This window comes from Papio anubis, chromosome 2 (genome assembly GCF_008728515.1).
Source record: "Papio anubis isolate 15944 chromosome 2, Panubis1.0, whole genome shotgun sequence".
NCBI lineage: Eukaryota > Metazoa > Chordata > Mammalia > Primates > Cercopithecidae > Papio > Papio anubis.
In genome coordinates, this window is record NC_044977.1 from 89,102,149 (window position 1) to 89,120,622 (window position 18,474).

Below are 18,474 nucleotides of genomic sequence, written 5' to 3' on the forward strand. Positions count from 1 at the left end.
TGGATGGTCATAGAGGGATGGCACTGAGGAGAGAAGATCTGGTCCCTGGCTCAGGGGCCTTAACCTCCTTTTTCCATGGATGACCTAGAACATCAGTGATCAGGACCCTTATATATATTCAAAAGGGGCAAGAGTCCTCCTCCAGCCCTAGGGTCTCAAGGGACAGGACAATGGTCAAGGAATACAGGCACAGGCCCCAGCTGTTCTCATCTTTTGGTGATCACTGAGACATGAGAAACTAATTCCATCCTGAGTCTCCAATGACCCTTCTTGCCCACTACAGCCTGAGGCTGGTCCACTGAGCCCCTCCAGACTCCACACCCCTCTCCAGAGCCTACAGGCTGTTGTGAAGTCCTTTCTCCCCTAAAGTCATGCCCACTAGTCCCTGGTTGTCCTGGTCCCTGGTCCTGTGGGGAGGCAACCAGCTTTGTGACTTCACAAAAGGCTATCTTGTGAGAAGCCTGGACCTGGTGAAGCAGGAGCAGGGCAGAGGTGGCTCCCCTCAGGAACATCATGTGACTTTTCATAGAGAGACATCTCCACCTCTAAGGGATGAAGAACTTCCCCATGGTAAGAACCCACGACACCCTCTATACCTAGAAACTCCCCTCCTTGGTGATTTTGGCTCCCAGGCCTAACTGGGTACCCCAGGTTGTATCTGGCAACATCTCCAAGAGGGATAGGCCCATGGTAGAGGTATTTACTTCGGGTGGTGGGGTGAGTGTCTGACCTCTGAATTTGTCCCATTCGACAAAGCCATTCTTCTCTAGGCCTTCTCTTTTTTTAATTTAAAAAATTATTATTATTAATTTTATTGTTATTATTATTATTTAAGACAGAATCTTGCTCTGTTGCCTAGGCTGGAGTGCAGTGGCATGATCTCAGCTCCTGGGTTCAAGCAATCCTCATGCCTCAGACTCCTGAGTAGCTGGGATTACAGGCATGCACCATCACGCCTGGCTAATTTTTGTAATTTTTTAGCAGAGATGGGGTTTTGCCATGTTGGCCAGGCTGGTCTTGAACTCTTGGCCTCAGGTGATCCACCTGCCTTGCCCCCCTAAAATGCTGGGATTATGGCGTGAGCCACCACACCTGGCCATAAGAATTATTTTTATTTTTATTATTTTTTATAGAGACAGGGTCTCACTATGTTGCTCAGGTTGGTCTTGAACTCCTAGGCTCAACAATCCTCCTATCTCAGCCTCCCTAAGTGCTGGAATTACAGGTGTGAGCCACTGTGCCAGGCACAGGCCCTCCCAAAATGAAAGAACTGATAGAGTGGTAAACTCTTTCTGACCTGAGTCGTCATGAGGGTCTGCCCCAGCAGTCTCCAGAGTACCTTCAAATGGGTCAGGCCAGAGATCCCTGAATCCTGTTGAATGGTCTTTCAAAAAATCCAGGGGTGGCCAGAGCACAGTGGTTCACACCTGTCATCCCAGCAGTTTGAGAGGCCAAGGTGGGTGGATCACTTGAGGTCAGGAGTTCGAGATCAGCCTGGCCAACACGGTGAAATCCCATCTCTACTAAAAATACAAAAATTAGCCAGGCATTGTGGCAGGCACCTGTAATCCCACCTACTCAGGAGGCTGAGGCAGGAGAATCACTTGAACCCAGGATGCAGAGGTTGCGGTGAGACGAGATTGCTTCACTGCACTCCAGCCTGGGGACAGAGTGAGGCTCCATCTGAAAATAAATATGTAAATAAAAATTCAGGGGCTTCTGAGAGCTTGGAGGCCAGGCCAACACAGACTCTCATCCCAATGTTGACTCCACTCTTCCTCCTGGAAGGAGTTCCAACCCCAGGAACCTGAGGCAAAAGAGGCTAGGTGTGCTTGCTTTTTTATCTCCCTGTTACCTGTGCCCAATGGTTGATGTCGGCACTTAAGTTGTTGACTTTGGAGTCTGTTTCTTTCTCTGTAAATTGAGAGTAGTGGATGTAGATGTAATCAGACATAATTACACACCCTTTGGGAAATGTTGTGGTGTTCCCTCTCCTCATTTTATGGGGGTGGGATATAGGGGCCACCAGGCAGGAGCAGGGTACCCAGTGAATGATTGGGATTTCCTCTTTGTCCAGGCTGGTGTTCCCAAAGCCTGGTAGTCTTGAGCCTCTAATTGGTAGCTCCTGTGACACTCCTGGACCCTTGCAGTAGCAGTCTTGTCTAGCCAACAGGAGAGCAGGGGTGGATATGAGACAGCTGGCCTCACTTTTCAGCCCCAGGGAGTTGCTGGAAGAAGCACAGGAGTTGTGGGGGGGCACCAGGGTGAGGATGGGCTGGTGGGAGCACCTGGGTAAGCCTAGAAGGAGGTGGTGGGAGTGAAAAGCTCACAGAAGGATGGGAGTGGGAGAGGGAGGAGAATGAAGGAGAAGCTTGAAGCTCAGAGGGCTTGGTGCTGTCCATTTTCCTAGCCAGGGAGTGGGCGTGCTTGGAGGTGGGAGTAGGTAGAGCATGCCTATCTGTAGGCCTTGGTCCTGGGGCCAGAGTTGGGGTCTTCTTGCCTTTTCTCTGCTGCTGGGCAGCCCCCAAAGCACTCCTCACTCTTTCAGATGGGGCTTCCTCTTTCTTGGGCACACCATGGAGCAGGGGGTGGAACAGGCAGAGCAAGGTGAGAGGGAGTCCAGAGATGTCCTACCAAAGAGGCCAATAAATCTCCTCCCAGTGGTGCAGGACCCATGTGCCAGAACTAAGCCAGGTGTGTGGGCCTGGATTGTCTGTAGCTTTGTATGTGCATATGCTTAGATGTGGAAGTATTTGTTGTGAGGACTAGTTGCCTAATGTGTAGTGTGCATGCTTGTGTATCTGGCACATGTGGGTAATACTTGAACTGTGAAATATGCCACCAAGCACACTTGGAATGCGTGAGCAGTTGGGAAAGCCTGGGTGCTCCCTCTTCCCCTTCCCAGAGGTGGGAAGGAGGTGTTTGAAGGTGCCTGCAGGTGTGTGCCCGTGTGTGTGTTGGGGAGGGGGAGGTGTTGGCAGGGGCAGAGGAGGCTGCAGGAGTTAAGAGTGCAGAATCCTGAGGGCGTGGCTGCTGGACAGGCCCTGTTTGTCTCCTGCTCTGCTTCCCCTGCCTCCTAGGCCCTGGCTTCTCCAAAGCCCCTTCTTAATGCTTCTTGCTCCCATCACCAACCCAGGACCCCAGGCTGGGTTTCTGTTTTTAAAAAAAAATTATAAAAAAAATTTTTTTTTGAGATAGAGTCTCTGTCTGTCACCCAGGCTGGAGTGTAGTGGCACAATCACAGCTCACTGCAGCTTCAACCTCCCAAGCGCTAGCAATCCTCCCAAGTCAGCCTCATAAATAGCTGAGACTACAGACATGCACCACCATTTCTGGCAAATTTTTAAGATATTTTGTAGAGACAGTGGAGTGGGGGGTGTCTCTCTATGTTGCCCAGGCTGGTCTTGAACTCCTGGCATCAAGAGATTCTCAGCCTCTCAAAGTACTGGGATTACAGGCGTGAGCCACAGCATGCTGACCAGGTTGAGTTTCTGAAATGAAGCAGTGCCATCTGGTGGCAGGCTGAGGCAGTGCCAGGAGCTGGTGAGCTGGGCCTTGAGCTCCCTTAAGGGCTCTGCCTTTTAGGACCCCAGCCAGTGGAGAAGTCATCACTGGGCCGGCTAGACCATAGACAGAGGGGAGATATCTAAGGCTTAAATGTCCCATCTCCATACATTTTAGGTTCATGGCCCAGGAAAGTCACCTGAAGGAGTGCTGGAGGAAAGGTATGTGGGTTCCATTCCTTGATCTACCTCTCTGGGTTCAGATTTCTCATCTGTAAAGGTGATTAACCATATCTTCCCTGTGTGTGTGGCAGGGTAGTGAGGGTTAAATGAGAGAGTGTGGCTAGAACACTTGGCTCAGAGCCCAGCATGCTCTAAAGTTGAAAGAAATGGTAGTGGCCATTACTGATAGAGGCAAAGTTCCAGAAGCACAGAGAAGAAAGCCGTGTGTTGTTGCAGGAGAAAGAAGTGAAGAGAGGTGACATGTCTGTGGCACTCCCAGCACACAGTAGAGTACACATTTAAGAGAAGGAGGATGGTCTCTTTTCTGGAAAGAGGGAAATGGGATCTAGTGGGGAGTGAAACCAAGGGACCCAGGATTCAGGTTCCTTACTAGCTGTGGAACACTGAGCATAGCAGCAGGCTTGCTGTGTCTTGTGTTCATGTGACAGTATTGTCCGTGAAGACTCATGGAAATGCACGGAGACTTGCTCAGCATTCCCAGAGAGATAATGAGCTGCGTAAGGCCTTGAAGGTTGGGTAGGATCTTGTCAGGTCAAGATTCTCCTCAAATGTGGAGTCATGTTTATCTTCTATGCCCCGCAAAAGGGACCGCTGGTCGGAGTAAGGAGTCTTCTGGTTCTGCTGTTAATTGGTTGTGTGATGCTGGGCAAGTCACTCACTCCCTCTGGGCCTCATTTTTCCCAACAACATGAAGAAATTGAATTAAGTGACCTGTGAGGTCAGTCCTGCCTCAATCTATGAGCTTTTGATTTTTCACTTCTCTGCCTCACGTATAATACCTGGCAATAAGTATCTATTGATTCCTACAGGCTAGGTCTTGAACAAAAAGAGAGGCTGGGCGCAGTGGCTCATACCTGTAATCCCAACACTTAGAGGGGCTGAGGCAGGAGAATCGCTTGAGCCTAGAAATTCAAGACCAACCTGAACAACACAGTGGGACTCCGTCTCTACAAAAATTTTAAAAAATTAGCTGGGTGTGGTGGTGCACACCCGTAGTCCCAGCTACTTGGGAGACTGAAGTGGGAAGACAGCTCGAGCCCAGGAGGTTGAGGCTGTAGTGAGCTGTGATTGCGCCATTGCACCCCAGCGTGGGTGACAGAGCAAGGCTCTGTCTCAAAAAAAAAAAAACAAAACAAAACAAAAAGACGGAGAACAAAGAGGCTGGGAGGCCCCGGTGGGTGGACCGCTTCAGCCCAGGAGTTCGAGACCAGACTGGCCAATATGGTGAAACCATGTCTCTACCAAATACACACAAACAAAAACAAAAACAAAAATTAACTGGGTGTCGTGGCATGCACCTGTAGTCTGAGCTGGAGGCTGAGGTGGGAGGACTGTTTGAGCCCGGGAGGCGGAGGTCGCAGTGAGCTGAGATCGTCACTGCACTCCAGCCTGGGCAACAGAGCGAGGCTCTGTCTCAAAACAAACAAAACAAACACATAAAAAACAACTAGTGCCTTCTGTTTTAATGAGTGCTGTGATTTCTGATATGTTTATGAGAAAATATTTTCTTAGATCACGGTATGTTCTAGGTAAAATGAGGCAAATAGCCGAATAAAACAGAGGCTCTTTGCGCACACAGGTCAGAACAAGACACTAAAGCATCAGGCGATTATAGTACCGTCTTGGAAGGATTGACTCCCTCACTTTTCACTTCCGCTTTCCGAAGCAGCCAATGAGTACTCAGCAGTTCGCATTTATCCAAAAAAACTACAAATCCAGAAGTCAATGCGCGGGGCGAAGAGCTCATGCGTCAATTGGGACTGGTGGGCCCGCCCATAGACGCGGAACTTCATTTCCCAGGCGTCCCCGGGGCTCTTCGATTTTCCTCGGATCGTGCAGGCGTTCTCCTCCCGCCCCTTGCTCACTGTCCTCGCGCCAAGTAGGCGCGCGCGCCCGCGCGCGCGGTGCACGTAGCGCGCGAGTGACGCATAATATGTGGGCCGCTGTGGAGCCGTGGTCGCGCTGTGTGTGTATGTGAGTGAAGAGTGAGTGCGGGACCTGAGGCTGTGTGTGTGAACTGTGGCCACTGGCGGGGTCGCGCGGGGGCAGTGGCGGAGCCGCCTCGGACGGTGAGTGGGAAATGGAGGGAGGCGACTCTACGGGAGGGGCGCGAGGAAGCAGGGCGCGTGGCTGGCCGGGCGGCAGAGTGGGCGCCGGGCTGGGGGAGGGGCGGCACCTGCTTGGGCCGCCGGCGGGGAGGGGGCGGGCCGGTCAGCCGGGAGGCTGGGCCCGGGGCCTGACAGGACTTTTCCTCCTCCTGATTCTTGTCCCGGGGGCGGGGCCTCCACGTTCATCCTCCACTCCCCACGAGAAGCTTCCCGAGAGTAACTCTTCCGCCCGGAGTGGGGGGGCGGGGTGTGTCCGCCCCTACCTGGAGGGAGGGGCGCATGTCATATCCCTTGTCATCTTTTCCCTTCCAATCTTCCTAGTCTCTGTTCCGTACGGGCTTGGGGGGCTCCATCTTCCGTACTATACGGCGGGCCCCTTCACGGACTGTGTCTCCACCTCCAGCTCCAGTCACCTGGGCGGGCTCTCCAGTCTCTCGGCCTCGTGCCACCTCTCCCTGCACCCGCCCGGCTCTTGGACCTTGCGACGGGGGCGGAGCTTTCTGGTCACTCCTCTCATCCCCATGAAGAAGGGAAGGGTTGGAAAGAGGTGTGCGGGTCCCGCAGCCTGGAGTCAAACCTCAGAGTGCCCGCCAAACTTCCCGGGAGTCTGTTTCCGGGGGTTATAGTAGTTTTCAACTGGGGTTTCAGAAGCGTTTGCTTCACAACTTCACTTCCTAGACGGTTTTCTGTCTGGCTTCCTCTTAACTGCAGTGGCAGCGCTCTGGTTTTCCATTTGTTGAGGAAATAGTTTTGGAGTGTTTGTATTAGTTATTTTTGAGTCAGAAATGACTTGTCCTTGGCCACGTCATGTTGGTCTTGGTTTTTCCTTACCCTGTTTTTTCGATGAAGCCTTTTAATTAGTCTTTACACGTTTTAATTTTTTATGTTAGTAGCATCTTCCTGTTCAAAATGCATTGTTAATGTACAGAATGAGAGGTTAATTGGTAATATCCTTCGTTTTCTTTTTCCAGCTTACTGGAGTTTACCTTTAATGTTTATGTGTGTATATGTAGACTTTAGGAATCGATTTAGTATTTTTCTTAATGATGTGAACATTTGGGTTTTCTATATAGCAGTTATTCATTACCCATTTTTGAGTAGGTGTATATTTTTGGATGTTGAGATAATAGAGAATTTGGGGAATGTAGGGAAATCATTTTTTGCTCAGTACCTCTTGGGTAGTTGCTGAGTACAGTGTTTTACTGTTCTGCCTATTATACAGTTTTTAAATTTTTTATTTTTATTCATTTATTTTTTGTAGAGACAGTAGTCTTACTGTGTTGCCCAGGCTGGTCTGGAACTCAAGTGATCCTCCCTTGTCAACCTCCCAAAGTGTTGGAATTACAGGCACGAGCCACTACACCTGGACTGTTTTTTTTTAGATACAGGATCTTGCTCTGTAGCCTAGGCTGGAGTGCAGTGGTGTGATCGTAACCCTTTTTTTTTTTTTTTTTTTTTGAGACAGAGTCTTGCTCTGTCGCCCAGGCTGGAGTGCAGTGATGCGATCTCGGCTCACTGCAAGCTCCGCCTCCGAGGTTCACGCCATTCTCCTGCCTCAGCCTCCTGAGTAGCTGAGATTACAGACGCCTGACATCACGCCCGGCTAATTTTTTGTAGAGACAGGGTTTCAGTGTGTTAGCCAGGATGGTCTCGAGTGTGATCATAACTCATTGCAGCCTCTAACTCCTGGACTCAAAGGAGCCTGCTGCCTCAGCCTCCTGAGTAACTAGGACTGCAGGCACAGGCTACCATGATTGGGTAATTTTAAAATTTTTGTGTAGACTGTGTCTCGAAATGTTGCCCAACTGACCTCAAGTAATCCTCCCGACTTGGCCTCCCAAAGTGTTGGGATTACAGGCTTGAGCCACTGTGCCTGGCAAGTTTTTAATTTTTTTTTTTTTTTTTGAGACGGAGTCTTGCCCTGTTGCCCAGGCTGGAGTGCAGTGGCATGATCTCGGCTCACTGCAACCTCCGCCTCCCAGGTTCAAGTGATTCTCATGCCTCAGCCTCTGGAGTAGCTAGGGATTACAGGTGTGTGCTACCACGCCTGGCTAATTTTTTTATTTTTAGTAGAGATGCGGATTTGCCATTTTGGCCAGTCTGGTCTTGAACTTTGGCCTCAAGTAATCCACCCACTTCAGTCTCCCAAAGTGCTAGGATTACAGGCATGAGCCATTGTGCCCGGCAAACAATTGTTAATATTATGCCATATTTTTTCTGTTTTTGTGTGTGGTATCTATATATTTATTTTGTGGAATACGCTAGCAGACACTTGTTAGGGTAAGGAAATTTTACATAAGTATTTCTTGAGGCTTTGTATTATCCCACCATGGGGACAATATTGTCATTTAACCCCGCACAACAACTGTTTCCATCTTACAGATAAGGAAATTGAGATTTGGAGAAGTTAAATAACCAAGACTTCACAGGTATGTCAGCAGAATTGGGATTTGAATCCTTGAAATACTTTTTCTACCTAGTACTAGCTGGTCTTGGGGACCTCTCGGAGCTTGTTTCCTCATGTGTAAAAAAGGGTAGGATGGTTGTGAAAATTCAGAATAATGTAAGTATAGTAAATTACTTACTCAATGTCTGTTCCATACTAGATATTCACTAATTGGTAACTATCGTGTCACCATTGGACAGACCATCATTTCTTCATAGCACTTAAATAACTCACTTAAGAACTTGAGTAATGCATCCTCACTGTCTTGGGCATAACAAGGTGAAGATGACTGTCTTTTTGCTCTTGTTGCCCAAGCTGGAGTGTAGTGGTGCGATCTCGGCTCCCCACAACCTCTGCCTCCTGGGTTCAAGTGATTCTCCTGCCTCAGCCTCCCGAGTAGCTGGGATTACAGGCACGTGCCACCATGCCCGGCTAATTTTTTTTGTATTTTTGTAGAGACGCAGTTTCACTATGTTGGCCAGGCTGGTCTCGAATTCCTGACCTTGTGATCCACCGGCTTTGGCCTCCCAAAGTGCTGGGATTACTAGGCGTGAGCCATTGTGCCCAGCCTAAGTTTGTGTTTTTAGTAGAGACGGGGTTTCTTCATGTTGGTCAGGCTGGTCTCAAACTCCCAACCTCAGGTGATCCGCCTGCCTTGGCCTCCCAAAGAGCTGGGATTACAGGCATGAGCCACTGTGCCCAGCCTTTTTTTTTTTTTTTTCTTGAGACAAGGTCTCGCACTTTTGCTCTGGCTGGAGTACAGTGGTGCAGTCATGACTCACTGTGACCTACACCTCCTAGGCTTAAGCAGTTCTCTAGCTTTAGCCTCCCTGAGTAGCTGGAACTACAGGTTGCAATGAGCCAAGATCGCGCCCCTGCACTCCAACCTGGGCAACAGAGCGAGATTCCGTCTCACAAAACAAAAAATCAAAACCAAAAAACAAACATTGAAGTAGGTACTACTATTACTAATTTTTAAATTTTTTTCATAGAGGCAGGATTTCATCATGTGTTGCCCAGGCTGGTCTCAAACTCCTGGGCTCAGGTGATCTGCCCACCTAGGTTTTCCAGAGTGCTGGGATTACAAGTGTGAGCCAGCACACCCAGTTGCTGACTGTTTTCATTGATACTAAATTAATTCACATTGCTATTATTAAGTCTATTATAAGTTTATATTTTCCTTTATTTATGTATTTAAATAATAGAGACAAGGTCTCACTGTTACCCAGGTTGGTCTCAAACCCCTGGGCTCAAGTGATCCTCCCACCTCAGCCTCCCAAAGTGCTGGCATTACAAGTGTGAGCCACCACGCCTTGCCTTTATATTTTTTTATTCTTTATTATTATTAATATTTTTTTGAGATGGAGTTTTGCTCTTGTCGCCCAGGCTGGAGTGCAGTGGTGCGATCTCGGCTCACTGCAACTTCTGCCTCCCGGGTTCAAGCGATTCTCCTGCCTCAGCCTCCCGAGTAGCTGGGATTACAGGCGCCTGCCACCATGTCTGGCTAATTTTTTGTATTTTTAGTAGAGACGGGGTTTCATCATGTTGGCCAGACTGGTCTCGAACTCCTGACCTCAGATGATCCACCCACATCGACCTCCCAAAGTGCAGGGATTACAGGCATGAGCCACCACGCCTGGTCTATTTTTTATTATTTTTTTAAATAATAGAGACAAGGTCTCACTAAGGTTTATATTTTCCTTGGGCAAATGGTTATTCCCACCAAAGGTTTTTTTTTTTTTTTTGAGACGGAGTCTCGCTCTGTCACCCGGGCTGGAGTACAGTGTTGCAATCTCGGCTCACTGCAAGCTCTGCCTCCTGGGTTCATGCCATTCTCCTGCCTCAGCCTCCTGAGTAGCTGGGACTACAGGCTCTTGCCACCACGCCCGGCTAATTTTTTGTATTTTTAGTAGAGACGGGGTTTCACCATGTTAGCTAGGATGATCTCGATCTCCTGACCTTGTGATCCGCACCTCAGCCTCCCAAAGTGCTGGGATTACAGGCGTGAGCCACCACGCCTGGCCTTATTCCCAAAGTTATAATTATCTTCAGGCATAGATTAGTTGGAAGTTCTGAAAATGATACCAGAAGTATATATGTATATGTTTCTAAGTTGAACTCTAAAATTTTAGTGTTTTAGACCAGGCATGGTGGCTCATGTGTACAATCCTAGTAATTTGGAAGGCCAAGTGGAGAGGATTGCTTGAGCCCAGCAACTTGAGACCAGCCTGGGCAACATAGCGAGACCCTGTCTCTACAAAATAATAAAAATTAAAAAATTTAAAAAATATAAAATTTTAGTGTTTTAATGCCCTTGAATTCATCTTTATTAGAGGTAGTGTTTTTTTTTAAAAATCATGTCTTTATGTGCTCTAGTAAGCTAACTGCTTAAGTTATCTAAGAAGCAGTCTCTTCTGGATCAATTCTTTTCTCATTAAAAATTTGTGGTATATTTACATAGCATAAAATTAACCACTGCCCATTTTGAAGTGTACAAATCAGTGGCATTTGTAGATTCACAGTGTTGTGCAACTGTTATCTTTCTAGTTCTAGAATGTTTTTATCACCTTAAAAGGAAACCTCATACCCGTTTAGCAGTCACTACCCATTTACCCCCTTCTTCAAGCCCTTGGCAACTACTAGTTAGCTTTCTGTATATTGGTATACCTATTTCAAGGTTTTTTTGTTTTTTTGTTTTTTTTTTTTAATGAGACGGAATCTCTCTCTGTCGCCCAGGCTGGAGTGCAGCAGCGTGATCTTGGCTCACTGCAACCTCCGCCTCCCGGGTTCAAGCGATGCTTCTGCCTCAGCCTCCTGAGTAGCTGGCACTACAGGCGCGCACCACCACGCCTGGCTTATTTTTGTACTTTTAGTAGAGATGAGGTTTCATCATCTTGACTAGGCTGGTCTCGAACTCCAGACCTCGTGATCCACTCACCTTGACCTCCAAAAGTGCTGGGGTTAGAGGTGTGAGCCACCGCGCCCAGCCTTCAGTGTTTTATATTAATAGAATCATACAATATGTGCCCTTTTGTGTCTAGTTTCTTTCACTTACTGTTTTCAAGGTTTTTCCACATCTATAGCATGTTACTACTTCATTCATTTCTATGGCTGAATATTCCATTGTATGAATATACCACATTTTGTTTATCTGTTCATCTGGTGATGGACTTTTTAGGTTGTTTCTACTTTTTGGCTATTGTGAATAATGCTACCCTGAACATTTGTGTATAAGTCTTTGTTTGAATTCCCCCTCTTTTTTTTTTCCTGAGATGGAGTTTTGCCTTCGTAGCCCAGGCTGGAGTGCAGTGGTGTGACCTTGGCTCACTGCAGCCTCTGTCTCCTGGGTTCAAGTGATTCTCCTGCCTCAGCCTCCCCAGTAGCTGGGATTACAGGCATGTGCCACCATGCCGAGATAATTTTGTGTTTTTAGTAGAGATGGAGTTTTTTCATGTTGGTGAGGCTGGTCTCAAACTCCTGACCTTAGGTAATCTGCCTGCCTCAGCCTCCCAAAGTGCTGGGATTACAGGTGTGAGCCACCACACCCAACCCTGTTTTCAGTTCTTTTGGGTATATATCTAGTAGTGAAATTGCTGGGTCGTATAGTAATTCTACATGTGACTTAAAAAAAAAACCCTACAGCTTTTTGAGAGAGTCCCAAACTATTTTTTATAACTACTATACTCTTTTACATTTCTACCAGCAATATGTGTTCCAGTTTCTTCACATGCTTGCCAATGCTTATATTTTCTCATTTCTTAAACTATAGTCATCTTAGTAGGTGAGAGGTGATAGCTCATTGTGGTTTTGATTTGCAGTTCCTTAATGACTGATGTTGAGTGTCTTTCATGTGTTTTTTGGCCGGTTTTTTTTTTTTTTTTTTTAAGACGGAGTCTCACCCTTTTGCCCAGGTTGGTGCGCAGTGGGCAACCTCTGTCCCCTCCGAGTTCAAGTGATTCTCCTGTCTCAGCCTCCTGAGTAGCTGGGATTACAGGTGCCCGCCACCATGCCGGGCTATTTTTTGTATTTTTAGTATAGATGGGTTTCAACTTGTTGGCCGTGCTTGTCTCAAACTCCTAACCTCAGGTGATCTGGCTAAAGTGTTGGATTATAGGCATGAGCCAAAGCACTTGGCCCATTTTTGCGTATACTGTGAGGCAAAGATCCAACTTCACTGTTTTGTGTGATAATATCCAATTGTCTCAGCACTACTTTTTTTTTTTTTTTTTTTTTTTTGAGGCGGGTCTAAGCTCCTGTCGCCCAGGCTGGAGTGCAGTGGGGCAATCTCGGCTCACTGCAGCTCGCCTCCGGGTTCACGCCATTCTCGGCCTCAGCCTCCTGAGTAGCTGGGACTACTGCGGCGCCATGCAGCGCCCGGCCTAATTTTTTCTATTTTTTTTGAGTAGAGGCGGGGTTTCACCATGGTTTACGATCTCACGGCCTTGTGATCCGCCCGCCTCGGCCTCCCAAAGTGCTGGGATTACAGTGACCCTAAGCCCGAGCTTTTTTTTTTAAGACGAGTCTTGCTCTGTCACCAGACTGGAGTCCAGTGGCACAGTCTCAGCTCACTGCAACCTCTGCCTCCCAGGTTCAAGCGATTCCCCTCCCTCAGCCCCCCTAGTAGCTGGGACTACAGGCGTGTGCCACCACACCTGACTAATTTTTTGTATTTTAGTAGAGATGGGGTTTCACCATGTTGGCCAGGATGGTCTCGATTTCCTGACCTCCTGATCTGCCCACCTCGGCCTCCCACAATGCTGGGATTACAGACGTGAGCCACCGCGCCCAGCCTCATCAGTACTTTTTTTTTTTTTTTTTTGGGGGGGGGCAGAGTCTCGCTCTGTCGCCCAGGCTGGAGGGCAGTGGCTGTATCTCGGCTCACCACAACCTCCGCCTCCTGGCTTCAAGCAGTTCTGCCTCAGCCCCCTGAGTAGCTGGGGTTACACGTGCGCCACCATCCCCCAGCTAATTTTTGTATTTTAGTAGAGATGGAGTTTCACCATGTTGGCCAGTCTGGTCTGGAACTCCTGCTCAAGTGATCTGCCTGTCTCGGTCTCCCAAAGTGCTGGAATTACAGGCGTGAGCCACTGTGCCCGGGCAGCACTACTTATTGAAAATGCTTTTTTTCCAACCCGGTAGCGGTGGCTCAAGCCTGTAATCCCAACTTTGGGAGGCGAGATGGGATCGCCCGAGTCAGGAGGTGAGACCATCCTGGCCTAACAGGTGAAACCCTCTCTACTAAAAATACAAAAAGTAGCCCGGGGATGGGGTGGCGAGGCCTGTAGTCCTTCGGAGGCTGAGGCAGAAGAGATAAGTAAACCAGGGGCCCGGAGCTTGCAGTGAGCTGAGATCCGGCCACTGCACCCTAGCCTGGGCTGACAGAGCAAGACTCTGTCTCAGAAAAAAAGAAAAAGAAAAAAAAGGCCGAGGCGGTGCGGCAAGCCTGTAATCCCAGCACTTTGGGAGGCCCGGGCGAGGCCGGATCCGCGAGGTCAGGAGTCGGAGACTATCTGGCTAACATGGTGAACCCGTCTACTAAAAATACAAAACTAGCTGGGCGTGGTGGCGGAAGCCTGTAGTCCCAGCTACTTGGGAGCTGAGGCCCGGGAGAATGGCATTGAACCAGGAGGTGGAGTTGCAGTGAGCGAGATCAGGCCACTGCACTCTAGCCTGGGAACCTGGCGAGACTCCGTCTCAAAAAAAAAAAAAAAACAAAAAACAAGAAAATACTTTTTTCCTATTGAATGGTCTTGGTACGCTTATTGAAAATTGATCATAAATGTGAGTGCTTATTGCTGGATTATCAATTCTATTGTGTTTGTCTATACGTTGATCCTTATGTCAGTGCCATGCTGTTCCATTTACTATAGTTTTGTAGCAAGTTTTGAAACCAGAAGTGTGATTTTTCCAACTTTTTTTTTTTTTTTTTTGAGACGGAGTCTCAGTCTGTTGCTTTGCTGGAGTGCAGTGACGCAATCTTGGTTCACTGCAGCCTCTGTCTCCTGGGTTCAAGTGATTCTCCTGCCTCAGCCTCCCGAGTAGCTGGGATTACAGGTGCCTGCCAACACACCCAGCTAATTTTTGTATTTTTAGTAGAGATGGGGTTTCACCATATTGCCCAGAATGGTCTCAATCTCTTGACCTCATGATCCACCTGCCTTGGCGTCCCAAAGTGCTGGGATTACAAGCGTGAGCCACCAAGTCTGATCTGTCACTGGGATTTTGATAGCGATTGCATTTAATTTGTAGACCACGTTGGAGTGTATTACCATCTTGATACTAAGCTTTCTAATCCGTGAACACAGGATATCTTTTTTGTTTATTTAGGTTATTTAAAATTTAGGTCATCATGAATTGACTCCAGCAATGTTTTGTAGTTTTCAGTATACAAGTCTTGTGTTTGTGCCTTTTTTGTTGTCGAGACAGGGTCCCACTGTGTCTTCCATGCTAGAGTGCAGTGGTATGATCTTGGCTCACTGCAGCCTCAACTTTCTGGGCTCAGGTGGTTCTCCCACCTCAGCCTGCCAAGTAGCTGGGAGTACAGGTGCACACCTTGTACAGTTTCATACCATGCCTGGCTAATTTTTTGCCTTTTTTGTAAAGACTAGGTTTTGCCATGTTGCCCCAGCTGGACTTGAATTCCTGAGCTCAAGCAATCCACCCACCTTGGCCTCCTAAAGTTCTGGGATTAACAGGTGTGAGCCACCCTTCCCGGCCTTGTGCCTTTTAAATTAAATTTGTTTCTATTTTGTATATTTTTGGTGCTATTGTAAATGAAATTGTTCTCTTTATTTACTTTCATACTGTTCTTGGCTACTGTTTAGCAGTACAACTGATTTTTGCGTGTTGCTCTTGTACCCTACAACTTTGCTGAATTCATTTATTCTAATAATTTTTATGTGGATTCTTCAGGATTTTCTATATATGGATTATGTCATCTGGGAATAAAGATAATTTTACTTCTTTCTTTTCCACTTGGATACCATACACACACACACACACACACACACACACACACACACACACACACACACACAGAGAGAGAGACACATACAGACTTTTTTTTTTCTTTTGAGACGGAGTCTTGCCTGTCACCTGGGCTGGATTGCAGTGGTGCAATCTCGGCTCACTGCAACCTCCGTCCGCTCCTGGTTTCAAGCCATTCTCCTGCCTCAGTCTCCCCTGTAGCTGGGAATTACAGGTGCACACCACCATGCCCAGCTAATTTTTGTATTTTTAGTATAGACGGGGTTTCACCATGTTGGCCAGGCTGATCTTGAACTCCTGACCTCATGATCCTCCCGCTTCGGCCTTCCAAAGTTCTGAGATTACAGGCATGAGCCACCGTGCCCAGCCTATATTTCTTTTTCTTGCCTAATTGCTCTGGCTAGGACCCTAGTAGAGTGTAGTTTTTTTGTTTTGTTTTTTGAGATGGAGTCTCACTCTGTCACCCAGGCCGGACTGCAGTGGCACAATTGTGGCTCATTGCAATGTCTGCCTCTTCAGTTCAAGCAATTCTCATGCCTCGGCCTCATGAATATCTGGGATTACAGGTGTGCCCCATCATGCCCTGCTAATTTTATATTTTTATTGGAAACGAGATTTCACCATGTTGGCCAGGCTGGTCTCAAACTCCTAGTCTCAAGTGATGCCTGCCTCGGCCTCCCAAAGTGCCGAGATTACAGGTGTGAGTCACCACGCCAGGCCGAGGACTCCAGTACAGTGTTTTAATAGAAGTAGCAAAGGCAGACATTCTTGTCTTGTTTCTGATTTTTGGGGCAAAGCTTTCAGTCTTTCATCATTGAGTATAATGTTAGTTGTGGGTTGTTCATAATCCCCTTTATCATGTTGTAAGAGGTCTCTTCTGTTCCTAGTTTATTGAGCGTTACCTTCCCCCCCGCCCCCTGCGGCGAGATGGAGTCTCGCTCTGTTGCCCAGGCTGGGGTGCAGTGGCATGATCTCGGCTCACTGCAACCTCCGCCTCCCAGGTTCAAGCAATTCTGCCTCAGCCTCCTGAGTAGCCGGGATGACAGGCGCGCACCACCACCCCCGGATAATTTTTTTTTTTTTTGACGAAGTCTCGCTCTGTCACCGAGGCTGGAGTGCAGTGGTGCGATCTTGGCTCACTGCAACCTCTGTCTCCTGGGTTCAAGCGATTCTCCTGCCTCAGCCTTCCAAGTAGCTGGGATTACAGGCGCATGCCACCATGTCTGGCTAATTTTTGTGTTTTTAGTAGAGATAGGGTTTCAGCATGTTGGCCAGGGTGGTCTGGAACTCCTGAACTCAGGTGTTCTGCCCGCCTTGACCTCCCAAACTGCTGGCGTGAGCCACCATGCCAGTCCTAACTTTTGTATTTTTAGTAGAGACAGGGTTTCACCATGTTGACCAGGTTGGTCTTGAACTCCTGACCTGATGATCCACCTGCTTTGGCCTCCCAAAGTGCTGGGATTATAGGCATGAGCCATGTGCCTGGCCTTAATTTTCTTAATACACTGTTGGATTCTGTTTGCTAGTATTTTGTTGAGGATTTTTATGTGTACGGTCATAAAGGATATCCGGCTGTGGCTTTCTTTTCTTGTGATATCTTTATTTGGCTTTGATGTCAGTGATGATGGCTTCATGGATGAATTAGGAAGTGTCTTTCCTTGTCAGGTTTTGGAGAAGTTTGAGAAGGATTGGTGTTAATTCTTCTTTAAATGTTTGGTAGGCCTGGTTCAGTGGCTTACGCCTGTAATGCCAGCATTTTGGGATGCCGAGGCAGGCGGATTGCCTGAGGTCAGGAGTTCAAGACCAGCCTGGCCAACATGGTAAAGCCCCGTCTCTACTAAAAATACAAAAATTAGCTGGGCGTGGTGGCACATGCCTGTAGTCCCAGCTACTCGGGAAGCTGAGGTAGGAGAATCGCTGGAACCTGGGAGGGGGAGGTTGCAGTGAGCCAAGTTCACACCTCTGCACTCCAGCCTGGGCGACAGAGCGAGACTCCATCTCCAAAAAAAAAAAAAAAAAAAAAAAAAAAATTTGATAGGCTGGGCATGGTGGTTCATCCCTGTAATCCTAGCACTTTGGGAGGCTGAGGCAGGAATATTGCTTGAGCCCAGGAGTTCAAGACCAGCCTAGGCAACATGGCAGGGAGACCCCGTCTTTAAAAAAGAAAAAAAGAGAGAGGAGAGAGAAAGAGAGGAGAGAGACAGAGAAAGAGGAGAGAGGAAAGAGAGGAGAAAGAAAGAATTGGTTAAATTGTTGCCACATTCTACCAGCCTGGCTAGTACTCTTCAGGATTGTCAAGGTCATGTAAAACAAAGACAAGCCCCCAAACTATCCATCATAGACCAGAGGACACTAGATAGACAAGACAGCTGAATGCAGTGTATCCTAGATGAGATCGTGGAACAAAGCACATGATTTGAAAAATGGTGAAATCTGGATCAGGTCTGGAGCTTAGTTAATAATGTAACAATGCTGGTTTCTTAATTTTGACAGTGTACCACTATAAGATGGTAACGTTAGCGAAAACTGAACTGGGTGAGAGGTATGCGGGAACACTGTTATCTTTGCAGCTTTTCTGTGAATCTAAAATTACTCCAAATAAAAAGTTTGTTTTGGCTGGGTGCAGTGGCTCACGCCTATAATCCCAGCACTTTGGGAGGCCGCGGTGAGCGGATCATGAGGTCAAGAGATCGAGACCAGCCTGGCCAACATGGTGAAACCCCGTCTCTACTAAAAATACACAAATTAGCTGGATGTGGTGGCGCGCGCCTGTAATCCCAGCTACTTGGGAGGCTGGGGTGGGAGAATCGCTTGAATCTGAGATATGGAGGTTATAGTGAGCCGAGATTACGCCACTGCACTCCAGCCTGGTGACAGAGTGAGACTCTGTCTTAAAAAAAAAAAAAAAAAAGAATGTGTTTTAAAAATATATATATCAAGGCCGGGCACAGTGGCTCACACCTGTAATCCCAGCACTTTGGGAACCAAGATGGGCGGATCATGAGGTTAGGAGTTCGAGACCAGCCTGGCCAATGTGGTGAAATCCTGTCTCTACTAAAAATACAAAAATTAGCTGGGTGTGCTAGTGTGCACCTGTAGTCCCAGCTACTTGGGAGGCTGAGGCAGAAGAATCGCTTGAACCTGGGAGGTGGAGGTTGCAGTGAGCCGAGATCGTGCCACTGCACTC

The 18,474-nt window shown here is 47.8% G+C and overlaps 1 protein-coding gene across 10 annotated transcripts in view; it reads left to right on the forward strand.

Annotated features, from left to right (window-relative positions):
* Positions 1-481: 481 nt before the first annotated feature.
* The window catches only part of DCAF1 (DDB1 and CUL4 associated factor 1), a 107,000-nt gene continuing 89,007 nt past the window's right edge, over positions 482-18,474 (forward strand). For 3 of the 10 annotated variants that reach the window (XR_004182157.1, XR_004182158.1, XM_031663310.1), the window contains exon 1: positions 482-570. Coding sequence is in view for 1 of the 10 variants with exons in the window: in XM_031663311.1 (XP_031519171.1) it covers positions 3,686-3,725 (40 nt within the window). In the remaining 9 variants the exon portion in view is untranslated. Of the gene's footprint in view, positions 571-3,681; positions 3,726-5,651; positions 5,816-8,236; positions 8,284-14,970; positions 14,996-18,474 lie in introns of those variants that run through there. The other 7 variants (XM_031663313.1, XM_031663317.1, XM_031663314.1 and 4 more) reach the window with 6 other exon arrangements.